General features: G+C 37.1%; 1 protein-coding gene across 3 annotated transcripts in view; it reads left to right on the top strand.

The window, feature by feature from the left end:
• Positions 1 to 25809, top strand: part of LOC131804155 (homeobox protein Nkx-2.5) — a 576057-nt gene that overhangs the window by 352151 nt on the left and 198097 nt on the right. For 2 of the 3 annotated variants that reach the window (XM_059126611.1, XM_059126613.1), the window contains exon 3: positions 7456 to 7607. The exons of the other annotated variant lie outside the window; for it this stretch is intronic. In XM_059126611.1, the coding sequence (XP_058982594.1) occupies positions 7456 to 7607 (152 nt within the window). The remainder of the gene's footprint in view (positions 1 to 7455; positions 7608 to 25809) is intronic. 3 annotated transcript variants of the gene reach the window in all.

Genomic DNA, 25809 nt, shown 5'->3' with positions numbered 1-25809 from the left:
TCGGTCCACGATATCGTATAGCCCCAATATAGCGGTACCCCCGGATTTTCGGTATTTTGATGATTTTAGCCACATTTTCTAATGGAATATTCTGAACATTCACACCAAAAGTTCCTTATGAGTACTTTATCCCTTGAAAGTGAATTATCTAAGTAGGTCAACGACATCGTATAGCCCCCATATAACGGTACCCTCCGATATTCGGTACTTTGATGATTTCAGCCACATTTTTAAATGGAATTGTCTGAAATTCCACACGAGGAGTTCACTGTGAGTACTTTATCCCTTGGAACCGAATTATCCACATGGGTCTACGATATCGTTAGCCCCACATATAACGGTACCCCCGATATTCGATATTTTGATGATTTTAGTTACTCTTTTCAACGGAATTGTCTGAAATTGTACACAAGAGGTTCTTTGTGAGCACTTTGGCAGATAATTCTCTATATAGGTTAACGATATTGTATATCCACCGATATTACCCCCGATATTCGGTATTTTGATGATTTTAGCCAATTTTTTTCCAATGGTATTGTCTGAAAATCCACACAAGAAGTTCTTTGTGAGCACTTTAACCCCTAAAAGGTAAATGTCTATATAGGTCCACAATATTGTATATCCCCCCATATATCGGCACCTGCCAATATTAGATATTTAGAAGATTTTAACAGAATTTTTAATGGATTTAATTTTTGAAAATTTTCTAATTCGTTCCAAATGGTGGAGGGTATTCAAAGTTCGGCCAGGCCGAACTTACTGCTTTTTCACTTGTTCTTATATTAAAAGGAGAAAATTCGTCAAATCATCAACACCCTCCTCATCAGTACACATCACCTTGTCATCAACATCATATAACCAACAACATCAAAACAGCATCAAAAACTCGAAGGTACGTAATTCAGTTTCTTTTGTATTAAGCATATCGCGAGTGTTGTTATTTTTGCATTTTCGTTTCTAACAAACTTTAATTTTTGTAAGTTTGTTCCCTACGTCGCGTACTGGTCGCCCTACAATTACCTTAACGCTTGTGTTTAAGCATAACATTAAGTATACGGTCCACATGAATTCGTCATTTGTGCAAACAATCGTATTAATACATTCGTAAAAAAATCATACAAAAAACGATAATATCTTACTTTTACTCCTTCATAGTTATTTATTATTCGCATATCATTGCTTTAATTTGTGTGCAGGTGATCGATACTGTAGCGCTTGTTTATTATTTCTCCCTAAAGGCATACATACACTCCTTATATTTGTCGTCGTCATCGTCAGCCAATAGTGAGAAAAAACATTAACAACACTACAGTTCTACATCGTGCCCTTTTATTTGGTTGCAATTTTAAATACCAACGAGTTCTTAATATTCCCGACTCTCATTGTTAGATCGGTTTTGTTGGTTTAATTTTCGTTTAATTGCAACAACAACAATACCCAAATATTCCAAGCGCCTTTTCCGTCGGTTTAATAATATTCTAATCTACCAACAATTTATTTGACTCCCCACCTATCAGTGTTAAGTTGTTGTTGTTGTAGCAGTAGTACATGCATGTGTTTGCGTTCTGCTAATCTGGTTCGAGCTCCAGGTTTAATGGGCTGTAGCCAGAGATCTGTCTGATAGGCTTCTTCATCAAGAGGTTCTCTCTTGTAGCGCTGGACCTCCCTCTCTAGATCATGTATGTCCTTCCTGACACGCCTGGGTGGGGCAGAATTATCCACCATATGATGGTTGGGATAACTCTCACGGTAACACCCAAGCAGGTACTGCAACGAAAGCATATGATTATGCTGACGTAAGGGAAGGACTCTTGCCTCCTCATGTAGATGGTCCACTGGTGTCATGAGAAGGCACCCTGTCGCAGTTCTCAGGGCAGCGTTCTGGCAGGTCTGGATATGCTTCCACTGCGTAGCACTAGTATTCACAGACCACACTGGAGTCACATAGCTAACCACAGACCCACCTATCGCGTTATAAGAAGTCAACAAGGCTTCTTTGTCCGCATCCCCAAGAGCTGCCGGCTAACGCATTGAGGACCTTTTTCCTACTTTTCATCTTGTCGCAGATAGCTGCCGCTTGCGCGGAGGACTTGAACATGCTGTCGAACGTGACCCCAAGAATCTAGGGGTAGTTCGTGGTCGGTATTGGATTCCCCTCGATCTGAACATTCAGCTGTGTTCTCATCTCCGCAGACCATGTGGTAAGAGTTTCGTGGCGGATATTTCCATATTCCTCGCGTGGAAGTATGCGACAAGTTCCGCGAGATAGGGGTTCAGCCTTTCGCATGTATCATCGACCACTGGGCCCTACGCCATGATCGTACAAACATCCGCATACGTTACGATCTCAATGCCGTCTGGAGGGCGAGGAATTCCGGAAAGGTAGAGGTTAAACAGTTCCGGAGATATCACCCCACCTTGGGGAACTCCCTGTTCCACTCTACGGGCTTTGGAATTCTTGTTCCGGAATTCCACGTACGACTGGCGTCCACACATATAGTTGATTATCCAACGTTTCAAACTTGGCCGGAGGGTAGTTCTCACGTCCTCAAACAGGGTGCATGATTGACCTATTAAATGCCTTTAAATGCCGAGCCAAACGCTTTGGATGACTTAGCGTTACGGAAGACATTTGCAACATCACCGATCGTAAACTGTGGTGGTTCCTCCTCGGCGGGAAGAGATCTGATACGACGTAGTTCTTTTCGCTTTGCCCTATCGCTCTCGGGGTGCTCGACAAATTGTCGGTTAAAATACCCCGCGCACCTTTTCGAATCAGTCGCCGTTACGTCGTTAAAAGTGACTGAAGTCCTATCATCCTTTTTTCCAGGGTTCGAGAGCGACTTAACCGTTACTCACAGCTTACTCATATGGGTACCAATGGTGCAGCACTTCATTTGGTCTAGCCACTTTCCCTCTTATGCTCCTGTACCAACCGTTTGACTTCCACTGTCAAATCACTGATTCTAGGATCATTAGAGTTGGTACGACGGAGATCATCACGCTCGTTTGCTAATCCCGCTGCCTCTGCTGGGATGTTTGGTCTTATCTCGGGCATTCGACAAGCAGGTATATAGCGAGCGGCTGCAGCTTTGATGATGTTTCGGAAAATCCTTTCTGCTACCCAAGCATCAGAAGGGTTGGGCAGTTCTCTGAAGCGGCGGTTGGTGAATTCTCTGAACTCTGGCCAGTGAACTTTCCCATGGTTAAGGAAAGTGCGGCGCTCAGAGGTTATGAAATCGGGCGACCTGCTTTTGGAGACGATTGTCGGGAGATGGTCTGAGCCAAGAGAAATGACGGGTTGCCAAGTCACGTCATTTATCAGACCGGGTGACACTATGGTTAAGTCTGGCGGTGTTAATTAATAAATGACCGAACTTAAGTGTTTAAATTAAATCGCTAATGCCGGTTGTAGGGTGCTTTATCCGAAAAATATAACGGTCAATCGAAATTGAATAACGACTTGATGTTATATTCAACAATAATAATAATAATAATATATAACAATTTTCAAGTAATATTTATTAAAATAAATTTCACTTTTTTACAATTTAACCCACTGTGCGAGTGACTACAACGTATACCGCATAAATCGAAATAAAACACAAGCAGCCTCGGCAGAGCGATGAACGTATGTGAGTAGTTAACTATCTCACTGCAAAACAACCAACGACGACGACCAAACAATGATAGGTGGGGAGAGAAGTAAATTGTTGATAGATATTATTAAACCGACGCTAGAAAAGGCGCTTGGAATATTAGGGTATTGTTTTTGCAATTAAACGAAAAATAAACCAACGAAACCGATCTAACAATGAGAGTAGGGAATATTAAGAAATCGTTGGTATTTAAAATTGCAACCAAATAAAAGGGCACGATGGGACTTTTAAAATAAGAAAAAACAGCAATTAGCAAACAAATATCAATACTTCGATGAATTATCCTGGTCGAATGGATCAAAATTTGGCGTTATACCGGGACAAATAAACCCAAAAAGAATAGAAAATAAAAACATGTATGTGTAATTTAGTGTATTTTCAATGGTTTATTTGTAAAGTAGTGAGTTTCAACGAAACGAGACTTTATCTTATATCACACGCATAACGAAAGTGAAAGAACAAGTGTAGTTGCAGATGAGCACAATAGCGGAACAAGGTCGTGACCAGCTCCGACGACCGCAGCATTGGAAAGTGCCTCTCTGCATCCGAACTGAGCCCATATGACTTTTAGGACAGAGTGCAGAAGAGAGAATGTGACTCATAAAAGAGAGTCACAGAAGATTTCCCCATAGATCTCGACTGAGAAGCCAATTATTGTAATTAATTGGAATGCAGGGAAAAGGGGGACAAATTATCGAACATATACCTTGGCGTAACCAAAGTATCGAACTTTTACAAATTGTTTTACTTGCTGTATTTAAAAGAAAATACAATCAAAAAGTAATTTTGACATTTTGTACTCAGTCTTGGTGTAAAGTGTTTCTTCTTGATATATTTTCTATTAAACTTTCGTTACGGACTCAAGGGGACCGTTACGGACGGCATTGAAAATGCCACAAATTTTCACAATTTTTATAGAAATTTTAAATTTTTAATGATTAACACGCAATATATGTCGTTCACTACGGCAAGAGCTCATGAGATGAGTTAACTGTTAAAAACCATTACAAGTTATACATAAGGGATTTTAAACCATTCCCCAGAAAAATGTTGCAAAAATCATCACAATACCGAATATCGGCAAATACCGCAACATGGGGAGCTATGGCAAACGGTGAACCTATATAGGCAATGATCCACGACAGGAGGTAGAACCCATGATGTACCCTAAGTACCGAATTTTAAACAATTCCGTTTGAAATATTTTCATAAATCATCCAAATACTGAATATCTTGAGGTACTGTTATATGGGAGCTATACTAAAACGTGCACAGACATTGATCGTTTGTCAATCTGACCTGCACCTAACATACCCACCAAAGTATGTATACAAATATTACAATTACTCAATTTAAAATTTCAATGAAAAAGGAACGTGTTGAATTTCTCTTAGCCTAAGCCGAAGTAATCCTGTATTTAAAAGCAAATATAATCGCAAAATAATTTTGACATTTTGTACCCAGTAATGGTGTAAAGTATTATTTCTTGATATATTTTCTTTTAAACTTTCGTTACGGACTCAAGGGAAACAATTCGAACTACTGATTTGCCGCATTGAAAATGCTAAAAATTTTCACTTTTGTATAGAATTGCCCATACTAACGTTTTTTTTTTTTTAACCTTAAAGGATTTATTATCGTTTCAATTGTTGTTATTACAGATCGAATCAAAGCAAGGCCTTAGGTTTATGTTAAAAACTACTGGCTGATTCTGTCAAGCTGGTAACAACATTTCACCCCATAAAAATAAGAAGAATTGAAGACAAGTAAAAAATCATAAGGTTCGGCCGGGCCTAACTTTTAATACCCTCCACCTTAGGGTAATGGAAACATTAGAACCAATTATGACCCACAAATACAAATTTTTAGACATATTCGTGGGAAAATAGGGCAAAAATCATCAAAATACCGTATATCGGAGGTTCCGCTATATAGGCCTATACAATGTTTCGCCAACGGAGCTAGAACCTATTATGATCAACTAATTCCAATTTTTAGACAAATTCGTGAAAAACTGTGACAAAAAGCATAAAAATACCGAATATCGGGAGATACCGTTATATGGGGGCTACACCAAAACGTGGACCGATATATGTAATTTTCAATACCAACCATCCTAGACACAATAAAAATTAGTTTGCTAAATTTTCACGGTCTACGTCAAATAATGTGGCCTGAGTCGTGATTTCAACAGACAGACAGACCAACGGACATCTTTAAATCGACTTAGAATTTTATGCTGACATTATGGGGTCTACGACGAATATTTAGACATGTTACGAACGGAATGACAAAGTTAATATACCCTCCTTTCCAAGGTGGAGGGTATAAAAATACCGGAATATTTTCGATATTATCTAACAACCACTAAATTAATTGGATATGGATCACTTTAAATAATGTATAGTCGCCCAGAATGTCGTCGTTACAAAATGTATAGGTATATAAAGGTTACGGCTCCAAATGACAACAGCATTTGGTTTCTCAAATTCTCGCATACTGGAGACTTTATCCTCTGGTGGTATAATTCCTTCCTCTGAATGTCCCATATGTCCCAGAAAATCAATATTTGTCGCGCCGAATGTGCACATTCCTGGCTTAATGTTCAATCCATATTATTGTAGCCTAGTGTATACCGCATCGATGTGTCTTCATTTTCACTAAAAACTAATACATCGTCAATATACACAAATACGAAGTCCAGTCCTCTAAATGCCTCGTTAATAAAACGCTGAAAGGTTTGAGATGAGTTCCTGAGCACGAAACTGCGAATTGGAAATCACGACGCAATCCTAAATCTACGTTCAGCTTTTATTTTCCCACATGTCTGAATCGTTGAACCATTTACAGCTGTCAAAATGACGTCTGAAACTCCCTTGTCATTCCTTAATTTCGATGTCAACAAAATTGATATATCAGCCGGGTATAAAAACATACTGAATGAATATTTCACAATGAAAGTCCGCAAAACAATTATACTATCTAAATTTTTACAGTATAAAACCTTTTTTTCACAAATTTTTGAAATCTTAAAAATTGCTTTGAATTTTTAATGCTTAACTCGCAATATACGACAATGCCGTTCATTACAGCAAGAACTCGTGAGACGAGTTAACTGTTAAAAACCATTACGGGATTTTAAACTATTCCCCAGAAAGTCTTGGCAAAAATCATCACAATACCAAATTTCGGGAAATACCGAAACATGGGGAGCTATGGCAAACAGGGAACCTAAATAGGCAATGATCCACGACAGGAGATAGAACCCATTATGTACCCTAAGTACCGAATATTAAACAATTCCGTTTGTAATCTTTTCATAAACCGTCCAAATACCGAATATCTTAAGGTACTGTTATATGGGAGCTATACTAAAATGTGCACCTCATTGCTAGTTTGCCAATCTGGTCTGGACCTAATATACCCATTAAAGAAAACAATTTAGACCTATATTCGACATTTACCCATCTATATCCGGTATTTTGATGATTGCAGTCACATTTTCTTAGGAATTGAAATTGAAATTTGGTTGTTCAAGTTCTGAAAGGATACCAACCTATCAGGCAGAAAGTGGTACATTCAGCCTATGCCAACCTTATTTTAGAGCGGTCATACAAGAGTATATTCAGTTGATTTTAACTAAATTTAGGAATATATGGATTTCACATTTTAAACCGATTTCAATGGTATTTGTCGTTTTGAGATAAGGCTCGTTAGAATATAAAGATAATTTTTAAAGATTTATTTTTAAGAAACACATGGTAATGTATCTAATCAATAAATATTTTTTTATCAGTTTCTAGGTTAATGGGAGGTACAGCTACCAGCTCAATGGGACATATGGGAAACATGGGATCATTAGCAACGTGTGCTGTAAACGATGCAAAATCTTTACAGTTTCCATTAACACAAAGAAGGAAGAGAAGAGTTTTATTTACTCAAGCGCAGGTATGTTTGTTATGTATGTTTGTTATGTTAATTCAATGCAATTAAAGTCATGAAGAAAATAAATTGCAACAATATATAACGTTACGATATTGGCAGGTTATATATATATATATATGTATGTATATATATATATATATATATATATATATATATATATATATATATATATATATATATATGTGTATATATATATATATATATATATATATATATATATATATATATATATATATATATTAGTTTTACTGTATTAGCATTAGTTTTACTGTATTTGGTTTCTCAATTTCTCGTATACTGGAGACTTTATCTTCTGGTGGTCTAATTCCTTCCTCTGAATCTCCCATATGTCCCAGAAAATCAATATTTGTCGCATCGATGTGTCTTAAATGCTCCTCTTCATTTTCACTAAAAACTAATACATCATCAATATACACAAATACCAAGTCCAGTCCTGAAAGGTTTGAGATGAGTTCCTGAGCCCGAAACTGCGAATAGGAAATCACGACGCAATCCTAAATCTACGTTCAGCAACTTTTTTCCATATGTCTGAATCGTTGAACCATTTACAGCTGTCAAAATGACGTCTGAAACTCCCTTGTAATTTCTTAATTTTGATGCCGGCAAAATTGATATATCAGCCCCTCTATCCACTAAAAATTTTAATTTATTCGATTTGTCGTACACAAAGAGACGACGTGTCGATATTTCTGCGCACCCATTGGCCGTCGCTTGTACAATGGGCCTAACTAGTTTTTTGAGTCATTGGTTATCATAATACAAACAAGGCTGTTCACAATTTCTAGCATCCTTGCCGAATCTGTGTTGGAACCTACAAAGTCAATTCCTTTTTTTATATCCCGATCTTCCTTCCACTAAATCTTTCTCTTCTATCTCGATTTTGCATCTCCTCAAACTGTCGATTCATTGCACAAACCTCCTTTGAAAGTGTGTAAAATCCTTGGCAAATATTACTAGTAGCTTGAACTAGACCCTCTACCACTTTACCCATGTCTGGATCTTTTGACTTTTCCGACGATGCAGATACTCCAAGTTCAGGTAATTCATCTCTCTTTAAAACTTCTCAAATATTATCAGCTATTTGAATAAGCTGAATCTTGTCAGTAATATTTGATCCAATCAATGCAACATTAAGATTTTTTGGGCAATCTTCTTATTAATATTCTTTTGCAAAAACAATTGTATGCACAATAAAATCAAGAGTTTGGGCACACGATTTATTTATAAAAAAATCAATATAATTTTCTAACGAACACTATTGGTATCAACTAAAAATGAATACACATTTTGATTTCCCAAAATAAAAAATTATAATTGTTTTAGCAATGCATTCTATGATATGAAATAATTTATTTTGACTTGCATAACAAAGTGTACCTACATAACTCCCCCTCCTGAAACATAAACGCCTAAAAATTAAAAGTAACTATCTCTGCTATCTTATCAAATTCAGGATTAATTCCATCTATCGAAATAGTTATAATATTTCCATCGATTTCTAGCTTGAAATTTTCTTATATCTTTTTATGGGCCTTCATATGGATTCTGCAAAGATCTCCCATTATCTACACACATAAATGCATATTTGCAACTATAAAGATCATTGGATAAATATACTCCCTAAGTTATGTCCTTATGATGCGATACACAAGATCGGATATCTTTGAAATATCCTTCAATTTATCCACAAATTCAGAGTTGTAATCTACCGTACCTGGAACTACCAACTCACTAGGTAAACGAACGTCCTGTCCATACACCATCCGCGCAGGACTATGACCTAAATCCTCCTTTAAAGTGCACCTAATTCCTAACAAAACCATTGGAAGCACATCGAACCAATTTGTTTGCTGATTGCCATAATCACAGCTTTAAGCTGCCTATGAAACCGCTCAACCATGCCATTTGCTTGAGGGTGCTATGCAGAAGTTGTAATTGTGTGACTGCCGAGTAACCGATTTTAGATGTGAACTGCGTTCCTCTGTGAGAGGAACACCGAAACGTGATACGTATTTAGATAATAAAGTCCGAGCAACGGTTTTATTCGTAATATACCTAACGTATGTGTGTACTGATCAATGACAGTCAATAGATATCGACGACTTCGCGATGGTGACAATGGGCCTACAATATCAGTATGTGTGGAAACCTACCCATTGAAATATCTATTTTCGTCACCGGTGATTTGTGTGCCTAGTGATTTTTGACTTCTGATAATACAATACAATTTCTCACCCAAATATTTATTTCCTTACTCATGCCTGGCCAATAATGTATATTGCAGATAATCCGTAGTTCTAAACCCTGAATGGGAAACAGAATGCAACTCCCCTGTGATAGTTCGCACCAAACTTTTATATTAAACAACGGAATTTCAACAATTTCCAAATATTGGTACTCATCCTTCTTTCGTAAAATGTCTGCAATATTTTCTTCTTTTTGCTGCTCAGTATACAATAACTCTAAATTCAAATCTGAGTTATTCAAGGCATTTACCTCAAATGACCTTGAAAGCGTGTAAGCTAATACGTTGGAAGTCCTCCGGACGTATTGGATGTCGTTCTTAAATAACGAGATATACTTTAATTGTCGGATCTGGATTAGGCTATAAACCGTAAAACATCTCCCTTTGAGCACACAGCGATAGTGCTATCTATTGTCATTAATCGCCAGTAACTCGCGATCAAAGGCACTGTATTTTGCTTCGGTATCGGTCAACTTTCTTGGAAAGAATGCTAAGGGCTCTGTCACGCAACCACGTACCTCCTGCAACACACCGCCTATTTCAGCACATAATGCATCTACCGTCAAAGTTAATTTGGCGTTAACATCAAAATGACTTACCATATTGCGAGATGCGAAAGCTGGCTCAATGTCGACGAAAGCTTTTTCAGCTCTATCACCCCACACAATCATTTTCTCCTTGTTACTCAAGGTCAATTTATCATATCATGTATAGGGCTAGATATCTCTGCAAGTCTGGGAATATACCTATGATAATAATTGATCATGTCCATGAATTTTTGCATTAGTTTTACTGAATTTGGTTTCTCAAATTCTCGCATACCGGAGACTTTATCCTCTGGTGGTCCACTTCCTTCCTCTGAATGTCCCATATGTCCCAGAAATTCAATATTTGTCGCCACGACTGTGCACTTTGAAAAAATTCGTTTTCCCTTCATGTTCATATTATATATATATATATATATATATATATATATAGATATATATATTAACTAATTTTGTGGATGTATTCGAAAAAGATACATATATTGCGATATCAAAAATACCAAAAAACTAAATTTTAAGGTCTTTTTGAGACAAAAAAATTAAATTACAATATAAAAATTTTCGGAAGTTTATATAAGTTTTCGGAAATATTTGATCCTTCGGATACATACTTTTTTTAGGACACATATGCAAAGATTTTAAATATTGATTATAATGTACTTACTTACTTACATCGAATTTCTTATTTGTTTGGGTTTTTCTCTTGCTTTGTGTGTTTTTTTTTTTTCAAGTTTTGGAAAGCCACATTACATTGGTGTGATCGACCTCGAGGCTTCGTAAAACATCTGTGTAAGTGTTGTTGTGTGAAGGAAGGATAATGCTCATTTTCTTTGTAGGATTAGAAGTAGTAATAATTAATTATTTGAAATTTATTGTATATGTTCAGAAGAATTTTATAGAAATTATGTATATCATATTTTAAAAGAACTTATCTGACTTGTTTTCACAAATTTTAAAAATACAAATTGTAGTACTGCCGGAGTTGCGATTCGAACCCACGTTACTGGTACCTAGACGACGGACAAAGCCAGCGTTTGTTTGGGCACGGTGTTCTATAGATAGGATTTGTGTATTTACAGCCACCACCTTGGCTTACAATCATCGGAGCACTCCGTCACTCGGTTTATAAGTTATCTTAAGAACTCGGATTTGTCTATGTGAGGTGGTAAAGCTTGGCTGAAAGCATGCAGCCTCACACAGTGGCCGGTTTTACACGATTTTCAACTGTTGATAGATTTCCAAGGTAAAAACATAGTTTTGCCGTCTGTAGTAATTAAGGTAGTAGAGCCAGGACAAAATTTTGGGGAAACCCTTAATTAACATTTTTTCAATCCTGCTTATTTGTCAAGCTTACGAAAATACCTTGAAATAAGGTTTGGTTGTGTTTTCCAAGCAAATTGTGAAACCAATTTTACATAAAGTTTCCGGATTTCTTTGATATTTACGAATTTATATGCACTTTTTGTTATGTTTAAAACAAGCAAAAATTGATTGTTTTTTTCTTCACTTTTTTTGTTCCAACTGAGCAGAGTGCCAAATTCGTGGTATTCAATTTCTACCACCAATATTCAATATTACGGCGAATTTAATTGACAATACACACGTAATTTATACTTTAGATAGACCGGTAGTTACTACTACATAGCTCGGAATTAATAGCTCCGCCGTTTTACAAAATAGAATCGTTTGTTCTAACCGGGAATTTATCCCCGGTCCTTTCGGCCCGGAGTCCAGCACGCTTCCTCTGCGCTAACACTGTATGTGTGGCCGGGTTGATACAATACTGTGATTAGCACATTGGTTAAATTTCCTGTTACATTTCCCATTAGGAAATAACAACAAGTAAAAAAGCTGTAATTTCGGCCGGGCCGAACTTTTAATACCCTCCACCATTTGATACAAATTTGACAATTTCCAAAAAAAAATAAATAAATAAATAAATAATAAAATCCGTTAAAAATTCTGTTAAAATCTAAAAAATACCGAATGCCTATACGACGACGTGGACCTGCATACGCAACTTTTGTCATAGGTTATTACAATATTTAAATGCGAAACTTGAAGAAAAATCTGTTTATAATGTACCTAAAATCATCAAAATACCGAATATTGGGGGTATCGTTATATGGGGGCTATACGAAGACGTGGACCTGCACAGGCAATTTTCTGGCATGGGCTGAAGTATCTATTACGAACTTCAAATACCAAATTTGGAACGATTCCGTTAAATAATGTCGCTAAAATCATCAAAATACCGGATATCGGGGGGTACCGTTTTATGGGGGCACATAAAGACGTGGACCTACATGGCTCATTTTTTGACTTAAGAAGTAGTATACATTACGAACTTCAAATACGAAATTTGGAACGATTCCGTTAAATAATGTCGCTAAAATCATCAAAATACCGGATATCGGGGGGTAACGTTATATGGGTGATATAGTTCTGCAGACATAATATACATTTGAATAAAATTTTATCAATCTACTTCAATTCGTTCCGAAGCTACAGTGATTTCCACAGACGGGCGGACGGCGGACATCGTTAATCGACATAGAATTTTATTCTGATCAAGAACATATATATACTTTGTGGGGTCTAAAATGTATATTTTGAGGTGTTACAAATGACAAACATAATATACCCTCCATGCTATGGTGGAGGGTATAAAAATATTTGTAAATAGAATTCAATTCGTAGACTAGTTTATCTTGCGTCAAAAACTTCATATTCCAAATCGTCAGCATTTTCAGTCTCATTTGGTTTATATAACTTCTTATAATTAAAAAGCTTTAACATTTCATTGCACAGTGGTCGACGTCGTATGGGAACAGCGGCCAAAAATACTTTCAGTGCAGATATCAATATGATTCTTTGGTTATGGTACCTTGATGGGATAAAAATAAAAAATGTGACAAAATGGATATGGTCGATGCATGTTTTGGCATGGTCGCCTTAAAACGTACCTCCCGAATAAGGGTTATTTGCCCAATTTTTGTCACATTTCTACACTAGATTGTTCTGTTATATGACATTTTACATTCTAAAGAGCTAAAAAATAGTCTTACTGAAAATTATTTCGAACGGCCCGCCTTTAGGTAGAGTCCCCCTGTAAAGGTACCTTCAAAAATAGAGGTATTTTTTATACAAATCAATTCCAAATTTGATTATTTTTTTGTAAACAAAATAGACAATTTTTCTGTAAACAAAATAAACAACTCAATATAAAATCAAAGTTACTAATGGATATTTATAAATTTCAGTGTTATTCAAGTAAATCAAATGCAGATTTTAATAATATAGATTTTTTATTGATTGGTAACGTTCGCTGTCCCGTTATAAAAGGGTCAGAGCTCAGAAGAAGACGGTTAATAAGATCTGTGTTTGTTGAAACACGAGAATTTTTTCGGGTATGATTTAGTCGAAGCTTTTTTATATCTTTGTTTCTAGACTCCACGGCCACCTCCTATAATTCTCCAATCGATACAATGACAAATTTATAATGTCGGGTGCATGTATTAACATTTTATTAGCTGCGGGTGGAAGATAGTGCCATGGATATCTATTTGTTAACTCTTTAGCCGTTTCCTGTGCAGAGTCCTTAATTTTTTCGACATTAATATTATACCCAGAAGACAATGCAGGCAACATTATTAAACACCCCTCAATTATATCCTTATCAATCCCAAACAACAATAACATATCCTATGTTACTAGCACCATAGAACTGACAAAATTGGAGCGAAGTCACTTCAGTATATTGGGCATAACATACAAATCTGACAAAATCTGAAAGTTAAATTAGCACTTCTAGAATCTTAGGACCATTACTAATGGCGTGAAAAAAATCACATTGGAGGATTCAGGGGGGAAAACAATTAAAACTTTAACTGAAATCCAATTTTATTTTCAAAATTAATCTTAAAGGCCACTCAGAACACTCACATCATCTATATTATACACAACTACTAAACACACAAATTACTGCACTAAAAATAAGTCAATACCTTGCTTTTCAATAATAATGCCAAGAGTTGTCATTTTAAAATGTATTTAATTTTGTAATACAGATCTATTTTTACTCTTTTTTTTACTGATCCCACTGAAAAAAGCAACTAACTACATTTTCTCTTTTTTGATGCTAATTTCGAAGTGTACCGTTAGAATGAAGTCAAGATTATTATGTTTTCTAAAAAGCTTAACCTCTTAAGAGTTCATATGTACACATTTGACAATAAATATCTGATTTTCATTTTTTGAATTTTGGCCAATGGCAGCGACCACTGTGCATTGGTAGGCTCAAAATTTTTGCAGCAAATGGAATTATTTGAAAATTGAATTATTAAAAATTTTCCAAATCGTAATGTGTATGTGTTATAGTCAAACACAGAGTACGGAAAGATATAACAAGATAGCAAATCCATTTCTTATATCTGGTATAAATTATAACAACTTTGTATGGTTAGTGGGCAACGTATTTTATTGATGCGTTACGCATGTTAACATAAATGTAAATATCAAAACAAGTAAGGTAGTTAGAATTTTTATTGCAAAAAAATCCTCACAAATTCCGCAATTTTTTAAAAATATCCTCACTAAATCCTTTAGTCCCCAACTTGAATTTTTCGTCCCCAATTTGAAAAAATGTCCCCTTTTTGGGGAAAATTCCTCAATACTGGCAACACTGGTATGGTAGAGGGTATAAAAATAGTGCCACAAAATGTAGGGCAAAATGAGCTGTAGCATCCCAGCACACAATTTGAATAACATTGGCTATGTGTGTTATTGTCTGAGCGTAGTTTCTCATACGTTACCCCCCGATATTCGGTATTTTGATGATTTTAGCCAAATTGTTCAATGAAATTGTCTAAAATTCTACACAAGGAGTTCTTTGTGAGTACTTTCCCCCGTGAAATAGCATTGTCTATATCGTATATCCCCCATATATCGGCATCTTCCGATATTCGGTATTTTTAATATTTTAACAGAAGTTTTAATGGATTTTATTTTATTATTTTTTTGAAAATTTTCTATTTCGTTCCAAATGGCGGAGGGTATTCAAAGTTCGGCCGGGCCAACCTTATTGTTTTTTTGCTTGTTCACTTTTAATGGCAACGGGACCAAATAAGGTATTTCCAGCGCTACTTCAAAGGGAGGCAGACATCATTTTCAGCCAGCTTACCGGCATTTTCAATAGGCGAAATATGCCAGAAGTTTAAGGGATATATACGTGCAACTCCACCTGAAAAATTCAGAATAAAATTTAAAAAAAAAATTGCACATATCAGTCTTTTGTCTGCAGGCAAGTTAATTTCGAAGATGGGCACACCCACATTTTCGGTATTTTAATGATTTTAGCCATATTTTTACTCTACAACACTATGAGTTGGGGTTATTATAAGTTTGATTGGTTCAAAAATTATGTAACACCTCGATATATTTTTTATACCCTACACCACAAGGTGGTCAGGGTATTATGTCTTTGTGCATTTGTTTGTAACAGGCAAAAGGAAACGAGATAGACCCATAGTTCCTTTTGATGATCTGCATAGAATCACATTCTGAGTCGATTTATGCATGTCCGTCCGTCCGTCTGTCCGTCCGTCCGTCCGTCCGTCCGTCCGTCTGTCCGTCTGTCCATGTATTTTTGTAAACAAAGTACAGGTCGCATTTATTGCCCGATCCAGATGAAATTTTGCACAGATCATTTGTTTGGCCCAAGGACGAACCCTATTGAAATTGGAGATAATCGGTCAAAATTTAGATATAACTCCCATATATATCTTCGTCCGATTTGCCTTTTATTGTGCACCAAACGTGTAATATCAGCCCGAATTGTATGGAATTTTGCACATACAACCGAATTAGGCCTGAAAATATGTATGCCAAATTTGATCGAAATCGGTTCAGATATAGCTATAGCTCCCATATATAATTTCGTCCGATTTACCTTTTATTGTGCACCAAACGTCTAATATTTGTCCAAATGGGATGGAATTTGGCACATACGACCGAATTGAGTCTAGAAGCTAGTATGTCAAATTTGGTGAAGATCGGTTCAGATATAGCTATAGCTCCCATGTATATTGTTCATCCGATTTGTTGTATTTGTTACCCACAGCCATAATATGCGCTCTGTAACAACGATATTCAGGGAAATATATCAAATACAGCTCAGAAATATCTTTGCCAAATTTTATCGAGATCGGTTCAGATTTGGATATAGTTCCCATATATATATTTATCCGATTTCAAATTAATTGTGCACCAAATGGTCAATACAAGTCCGAATTTAAAAGATACAAATGCTTCGGCATGTTTAGTCCTTTGAACTTTAAATTATAATTATAATCATAGCGTGTATGATTGAATTCTCCCATAAAAACTTTTAATTGTTATGTGGAGCTCTACTAAATTAGCAAAGTGGTGTAGGGTATCATAAAGTCGGCCCCACCCGACTTTAAGACTTTCTTTACTGGTTTTATAGTATGTATGTCCGTCCGTCTCTTCATGTTAATTTGTAATCACCCACAGGTCGCATTAATGGTCCGATCCTCACGAAGATGAGAATGGAGGATGTCCGTCAAGATAAATTTAAATTTAATTAGCAAAGACACAAACCAATGTGATTTTTTCTCCGGTTCGCAAAGGGTTAATAAAGAGAGAGAGATAGAGAGAGGGAGTAGTAAACCAGAGAAAAATTAAAGGTAAATTAAATTATATTAGTTTTCATCAAATTTCATAATTTTCCGTACAAATTTCAAATTTAAAATGAAATCGCTAAATAAAAACCTAATTAAAATTTACGTTGAAAAACTTTGAAACCCTTAACTCTACATTTAAACCGAGAATAAAATATTTAAAAATGAAGCGGTGTCTGGGCACAAATGAAAGGTCTCGAGGAGTACTTTCCGAATCTGTGGACCTTATAGTCAAAAAGAATTTCAGACTTAGTAATTTTTTGCATTTTCTGAAGAATTATCGCTCAATTTTAGGGAAATTGCAGATAAAAGCGTCCACAGAACAGAAACTATAAATGAAGCGGTGTCGAGGCTGGGCACAAATCAAAGGTCTCGAGGAGTACTTTCCGAATCTGTAGTCAAAAAGAATTTCAGACATAGGAATTTTTTGAGTTTAGGTACAATACCCACCAAAATTGTTTGAGATGTCGTATTTGAAGTTCGTAATGGATGCTACAGCCTTATACAGAAAATTGTCTGTGCAGGTCCACGTCTTCATATGGCCCCCATGTCTTCATATAGCCTCCCTATTTTCGGTATTTTGAGGATTATAGCTACATTATTCACCGGAAGTGTTTCAAATTTGGTATTTGAAGTTCCAAATGGATACTACAGCCGGTGACAGACAATTGTCTGTGCAGGTCCACGTCTTCATATAGCCCACATATAACGGTACCTCACTATATTTGGTATTTTGATGATTTTAGCGACATTATTGACCGGAATTGTTTCACATTTGGTATTTTAAGTTCGTAATGGATACTACAGCCGGTGACAGACAATTGTCTGTGCAGGTCCACGTCTTCATATAGCCCCCATATAACGGTACCTCCTTATATTCGTTATTTTGATGATTTAAGCGACATTATTAACCGGAATTGTTTCAAATTTGGTATTTGCAGTTCCAAAGGCATAGTACAGCCTAAGACAGAAAATTGTCTTTGCTGGTCCACGTCTTCGTATAACCCCCATGTAACTGTACCTACCAATAATCGGTATTTTGATGATTTTAGCGACATTATTTACCGGAATTGTTTCAAATTTGGTATTTGAAGTTCCGAAGGCATAGTACAGCCGGTGACAGAAAATTGTCTGTGCAGGTACAGGTAGTTTGATGATTTTAGCGACATTATTAACCGGATTTGTTTCAAATTTGGTATTTGAAGTTCCAAAGGCATAGTACAGCGTAAGACAGAAAATTGTCTGTGCAGGTCCAGGTAGTTTGATGATTTTAGCGACATTATTCACCGGAATTGTTTCAAATTTAGTATTTGAAGTTCAAAATGTATACTACGGCTAAGACAGAAAATTGTCTGTGCAGGTCAACGTCTTCATATAGCCCCCATTAAAACGGAACCTCCCTATATTCGGTATTGTGATGATTTTGGCGACATTTGATGATTTTAGCCACATTTGCCATTGGTATTGTATGAAAATCCACACAATTAGTTCTTTGTGAACACTTAATCTCCTGAAAGGGAATTGTCGACATAGGTCCACAATATCGTATATCCCCCATATAACAGTACCTCCCAAAATTCGGTATTGTGATGATTTTGGCGACTGTATTCACCGGAAGTGTTTCAAATTTGGTATTTGAAGTTCGAAATGTATACTACAGCTAAGACAGAAAATTGTCTGTGCAGGTCAACGTCTTCATATAGCCCCCATTAAAACGGAACCTCCCTATATTCGGTATTTTGATGATTTTGCCGACATTTGATGATTTTAGCCACATTTGCCATTGGTATTGTATGAAAATCCACACAATTAGTTCTTTGTGAACACTTAATCTACTGAAAGGGAATTGTCTACATAGTTCCACAATATAGTATATTCCCCATATAACAGTACCTCCCGATATTCGGTATTTTGATGATTTTGGCAACAGTATTCACCGGAAGTGTTTCAAATTTGGTATTTGAAGTTCGAAATCTATACAACAGCTAAGACAGAACATTGTCTGTGCAGGTCCACGTCTTCATATAGGCTCCATATAACGGTACCTCCCTATTTTCGGTATTTTGAGTTTAGGTACAATACCCACCAAAATTGTTTGAGATGTCGTATTTGAAGTTCGTAATGGATGCTACAGCCTTATACAGAAAATTGTCTGTGCAGGTCCACGTCTTCATATGGCCCCCACGTCTTCATGTAGCCTCCCTATTTTCGGTATTTTGATGATTATAGCTACATTATTCACCGGAAGTGTTTCAAATTTGGTATTTGAAGTTCGAAATGGATACTACAGCCGGTGACAGACAATTGTCTGTGCAGGTCCACGTCTTCATATAGCCCTCATATAACGGTACCTCACTATATTCGGTATTTTGATGATTATAGCTACATTATTAACCGGAATTGTTTCAAATTTGGTATTTGAAGTTCCAAAGGCATAGTACAGCCTAAGACAGAAAATTGTCTTTGCTGGTCCACGTCTTCGTTTAACCAACATATAACTGTACCTACCCATAATCGGTATTTTGACGATTTTAGCGCACTTATTTACCGGAATTATATCAAATTTGGTATTTGAAGTTCCGAAGACATGGTACAGCCGGTGACAGAAAATTGTCTATGCAGGTCCATGTCTTTATATAGCCCCCATATAACGGTACCTCCCTACATACGGTATTTTGATGATTTTAGCGACATTATCAACCGGAATTGTTTCAAATTTGGTATTTGAAGTTCCAAAGGAATAGTACAGTGTAAGACAGAAAATTGTCTGTCCAGGTCCACGTCTTCACTTAGCCCCCATATAACGGTACATCCCTATATTCGGTTTTCATATAGCCCCCATATGACAGTACCTCCCGATATTTGGTGTTTTGATGATTTTAGCGACATTATGTACTGGAATTACTTTAAATCTGGCATTTGAACTTCGTAATGGATACTACAGCTTATGAAAGAAAATTTTCTCTGTAGGTCCTGGTCTTCGTATAGTCCCCATATATCTGTACCCCCCTATATTCGGTATTTTGACGATTTTAGGTACAATACTCACCGAAATTGTTTGAGATCCCGTATTTGAGGTTCGTAATGGATGCTAAAGCCTTTGACAGAAAATTTTCTATGCTGGTCCAGGTGTCGTATAGCTCAAATATAACGGTACTCCCCTATATACGGTATTTTGATGATGCTACATTATTCACCGTTTATAATATAGAAATGGCTTATAACAAACAATGCCTATGTAGGTCCATGTCGTATAGACTCCAATATAACGACTATATTCGGTATTTTAAGCTTTTAACAGAATTTTTACGGATTTAATTTTTTTTTTAAATTTCCAAATTCGTTTCACATGGTGGAGGGTATTTAAAGTTCGACCCGTCCGAACTTACTGCTTTTTAACTTGTTATATTTATTTTTTATAGACAAACCCGGTAATAAGATGAGAGATAATGGGAGAGACAAATTTATGAATATCACGTTGGAACGCACTCGAACATTTTTGAATAAAAACAAAAATATTTTAATAATAGATGCCGAAGAATGACTACAGACAAAGGGTTTTTCAGTATTCTAACATACAGCATCAAGGACAATCTATATTTTAAATATGACGGCAAAGTGTACAAGCCAAAGATAGGGCTACTTATGGGTTTGTCGGCTTCTCCGATTGAAGCCAATATGGTGATGGAGAAATTACTTGACCCCTGTTTGAAAAAAATTACACCAAAACCAAAGGTTTTGACGAAGTATGTCGACGATCTTCTCGTGATTCATGCACGGAGGAAAAAAATTGCCTCTCTAACATATGTCCCCAAACATATTTTGCAGCAAACATATATATTTTTGCAACTGCAAGTAAACATATGTTAAGATGCAGGGTGTTTAAGTCGTGAAAACGAGAGCATGACTTAAGAGCATGCCTTTGCCGGCAAACTCTACACGCAAACTTGCATTTAGTGGAAACTGATGTTCTTCTATTGTGAAACTTCACTTTTCTGAAAAAGAGAGGAATATTAGAAACATGGAAAAGGGATTTTAGGATAGGAGAAATAATTAAATTTAGGAAATTTTAGGATAAAAGGATAATTAGTTATGGGATATTGTCTGATATAATGACTAATTTCGTAATGGGTCTGGTTATCACGCCTCTTTGCGTGCGGACATCAGCAACTCTTACTCGGTTGTCGGACCCATGGTATACTTTCGTAACTCTTCCCAGTCTCCAACAATTAGGAGGCAGGTTTTCTTCGCGGACTACCACAAGAGTATTCTCAGTGACATTAATCTCTGGAGATTTCCATTTATGTCGTTTCTGGAGTTCCTTTAAATATTCATTCTTCCACCTGGCACAGAAATGCTGATGGATCGCCTTGAGCCTTTGCCACCGATTTCGTATAGATATCGGTTCTTCCTGGATTTCCGGATCTAACGGTAATAAGATTGGAGTTCCAATTAAGAAATGGCCAGGAGTTAATGCTGTTAAGTCAGATAGACTTTGCGACATAGAGGATATAGGTCTAGAATTAAGACAGGCTTCGATTCGCGATAACAAAGTCTGAAACTCCTCGAATGTGTATCTCGTAGATCCTGCAACCTTCTTGAAATGTTGCTTAAAGCTTTTTACCCCCGCCTCCCATAAGCCTCCCATATGTGGGGCGCCTGGAGGTATGAAGTGCCAGGTAATGTTTTGGTGGGAATAGTTGGAAAGGAGAGCTTTGTATGAGGTCTGAATAAATTCCTTTGCTATTATGCGAGACGCACCGACGAATGTTGTTCCGTTGTCAGAGTGTAAGTGGAGAGGACATCCTCGTCTGGATACAAACCGACTGAAAGCAGCTAGAAATGCAGGAGTTGATAGGTCAGATGTTGCTTCGAGGTGAATTGCTTTTGTTGCAAAGCAGACCAGGACACAAACATATCCTTTTGTGATTCGACAGCCTCTTCCCGTGTTAGTTTTTATGTCAAATGGGCCTGCAAAATCTAATCCGGTGTGAGTAAAGGGTCTGGAATAAGTACACCTTTCTGGGGGCAGTGCAGCCATTAATTGTTTTTGACATTTGCGTTTGTATAAAATACACGGTTTGCATTTATGGATAGTTGTTTTTATTAAATTTTGAACCTTCGGTATCCAATATTGACTACGAACCAATCGAAGTACTAGTTGGTTTCCACCATGGAGACTTATGTTGTGGACAAAGGAAACAAACAGCTTGGAATACGCACAATTATAAGGTACTATAATTGGATGTCTTTCCTTATAGGAGAGGCTTGGAGCACCTTCCAATCTGCCACTTGCCCGCATAAGGCCCTCTGCATCCAGGAATGGGTTCAAACTCAACAAAGTACTTTTCGAAGAAACAGATTTTCCACAAGAAAGTGCGGAATACTCATTTGGATAAACTGCCTTTTGACTAATACATATTAGTCGATTTCGGACGTACGAAATTTCGGATGGTGATATTATATGGGAATTTTCTTTTCTATACGAAGGTTTTTGTCCAGGATGAGTTGCCCGAATAAATCGGTATGTGTATGCCATAACTCGCATGGCTCTGGAGTAACAGGAGAAAGTTTCCAATACGTCCTGGTACGTTTTAAAAAGGAAAAGTACACTTGCTTTTGTTTTTTCTCTAATGCGAGTCCGTAGTCTATGCTGGTAGTTGATCTGGGCCACGTTTCCATTGGATCGGATAACCAACATGGTCCCTTCCACCATAGTGTACTGTTTACCAACTCTTGAGGGTACATCCCCCTGCTTGCTAAATCAGCTGGGTTGTAAGCGGATTCAACATGGAACCACCGAGATGGGTCCAGCACTTGGACGATTTTAGATACCCTGTTTGCCACAAACGTATTCCAAAAACACGGTGGTTTTGCCAACCAAGACAAAACTATTGAGGAATCCGTCCACCCAAATACAGAATAGTCTTGGAGGTCAAATTGCGGTAGGATGTTATCGATCATTTCTGATTGTAGGACAGCACCACATAGTTCTAGTCTAGGGATGGAAAGGGTCTTAATGGGGGAAACCTTGGTCTTGGAAGATATCAAATTAGTGCAAATCTTGTTGGGATATATAACTCGAATATATATGGCCGCTGCATAGGCTCTTTCCGATGCATCACAGAATCCATGAAACTGTACCTCAAGCTCGGGGGCATACTGGATCCATCTCGGGATACGAATGTGGTTTATGAATGGGTAATGACTTTGGAATGTTTTCCATAGACGTAGTGACTCAACAGATATTTCCTGGTAGCATTCTGTTTTATCCATCCAAATTTTCTGCATCAGGATCTTCGCTAACACAATTACAGGAGCCAACCAACCCGCAGGATCGAAAAGCTTTGAAATTTGTGAAAGTACGGCTCTCTTTGTGTACAAACTATCTGCAGAGAAGGATGTTGTAGAAAAGTAGAATTCATCGGAAAGGGCATTCCAACGAATCCCTAATGTTTTCGTCAAACTGCAGTCATCAAAATCTAAAAAATCTGAGTGCAACAGGTCTTCTGGAGGCAGATCTCGTAGAATCTCCTTTGAGTTTGAGGTCCACTTACTCATTGAGAATTTCGCAGAACGTAATGCTAGGATCAACTCATCTCTAGTCTGAATAGCTGACGAGATGTCATGTGCACCTACAAGTGCATCATCTACGTACATAGACGACTTTAGAATATTGTAAGCCGATGGAAAATCGGATTGGATATCATTAGCTAGCTGCATCATAGTCCTTATAGCTAAATAAGGAGCACAATTCACTCCAAATGTCACAGTTTGCAGCTCGTAGTCTTGTACTGGATCATTTGGAGTTTTTCGAAACAATATTCTTTGAAAGGATGTGTGGTCGGAATGGATACGTATTTGGCGGTACATCCTTTGAATGTCACCATTAAATACGTAACGATATAAGCGCCAATTAAGAATAAGGATGGTCAGGTCATTCTGTAATACAGGACCTGTATGGAGAATGTCATTTAAACTCAAACCATTAGTGGAGGGGTATGATGCATTAAATACTACCCGGACTTTGGTTGTGGTACTGTCCGGTTTATCTACCGCATGATGTGGCAAATAGAAGCCTGACGTATCATGTAATGGATCAGGAGGACTTATAGGAATCATATGTTTTAAGGACAAATATTCTGCGATATTCTCATCATATTCTTTCTTAAGTTGTGGATCACGAAGCAATCGTCTTTCATTCCTGAGAAACTGCGCCATTGCACTATTCCGGGAATTACCTATATTCGAAGTGTGTGAATAGCCCTCTTTAAATGGAAGAAAAACTACATATCTGCCCTCATGATCGCGAGTTGTCGTTTTCTCATATAAATCCTCGCAGAATTTTTCAGATTCGGACGCTAGCTTCTTCTGTGGAACTTTCTCCACCTCCCAAAAACGTGAAATCTGCTGGTCAATTGATATCTCACAGAAGTATGATAGGATAGTGGGAGAAGATTTAGATTTCTTTTGACCTCCAATTGGTCCGGTTAAAATCCATCCAAAGACTGTTTCTTGTGCCATCAATGACCCACATATTCCATGTCTTCAACCGGATAACATAATCGATAGCAAGACATCGGCCCCTAAAAGAATATCAATCTTCGAACTCTCGTAGAATTTCGGATCAGCCAAAACTAATTCTGGCAACTTTAAAAGATCATCTGAATGTATTGTAGAAGATGGAAGATTGTTGGATAAATGTGGAACAACTAGAGCAGAAATATCAATTGTAAATGTTGCATTAGAAAATGAACCCATCGTAAAACGACATTCCTTATGTACATCTGCCGCAAGGATATTGTTAAGACCGGATATTTTTGCAGAGGTACGGGTAGATGGTAGCTTAAGAAGATTAAACCACCTTTCGGATACAAATGTTCCCTCTGAACCGGAATCGATTAATACCCTTGCTGTATAAACGACATCCAAATGGATGATTTTGACCAATGCCGTTCCGAGCAAAACCCCCTTCGAATTTGTGGCAAAACAATTTTGGATAACACCACTGGATTGAGAAGTGGACTGTACTGGAGACGGAGTTAGAGGAACAAAGGGAGCTGCAGAAGGACTGGGGTTGGAACGTTGAGAACCTTTAGGAGTTGTAGGTACTACTGAATTGGAGTTGTTGTTGTCTTTATGAAGCAAAGTGTTGTGCCGTTTCTTACATTTGAAACATGAATTTTTGCTCTTGCAATTTTTAAGCAGATGAACACTGGAAAAACAATTGAGGCATAAATTACTGTTTTTACTTCAGTTAACCTCTGACTATGATCCATATTAAGGAACTTGGGACATTTCCGAATGACGTGAAATTCATTCGAACAAAGTTTGCATTTAGTGTGGGATATATTTGTCTGAAATGTATTGACTTTTGAGCTTACGCTTTTTGATATCGAAGATTTGTGTTTTGGAACGTTCGGTTTGGGGTCATGGGAACTCTTCACTTCCAAAACCGATTCTAGGGTCCTATGACGGTTTGTTAAAAACCTATCCAACTCTGACCATTGTGGAATGATAGCCTTGTCGGTCAACGTTTGCTCCCATAATGTGAGAGTTGAATCCGGAAGGCAATTGGAGCACAAGAATATAAAGATTGGATTCCAGCTGTTGACATCAATGCTATAAAGATTCAAAGTGGATATGCAACCATTTATATCCCGTTGAATCCTTTTAATCCGCATTTTCGGTTG

The sequence above is a fragment of the Musca domestica genome, unplaced genomic scaffold (genome assembly GCF_030504385.1).
Source record: "Musca domestica strain aabys unplaced genomic scaffold, Musca_domestica.polishedcontigs.V.1.1 4, whole genome shotgun sequence".
NCBI classification, from domain to species: Eukaryota; Metazoa; Arthropoda; class Insecta; order Diptera; family Muscidae; genus Musca; species Musca domestica.
The sequence above is the reverse complement of the archived record's forward strand: the minus strand, read 5'-3'. Positions and strand labels throughout refer to the sequence as shown.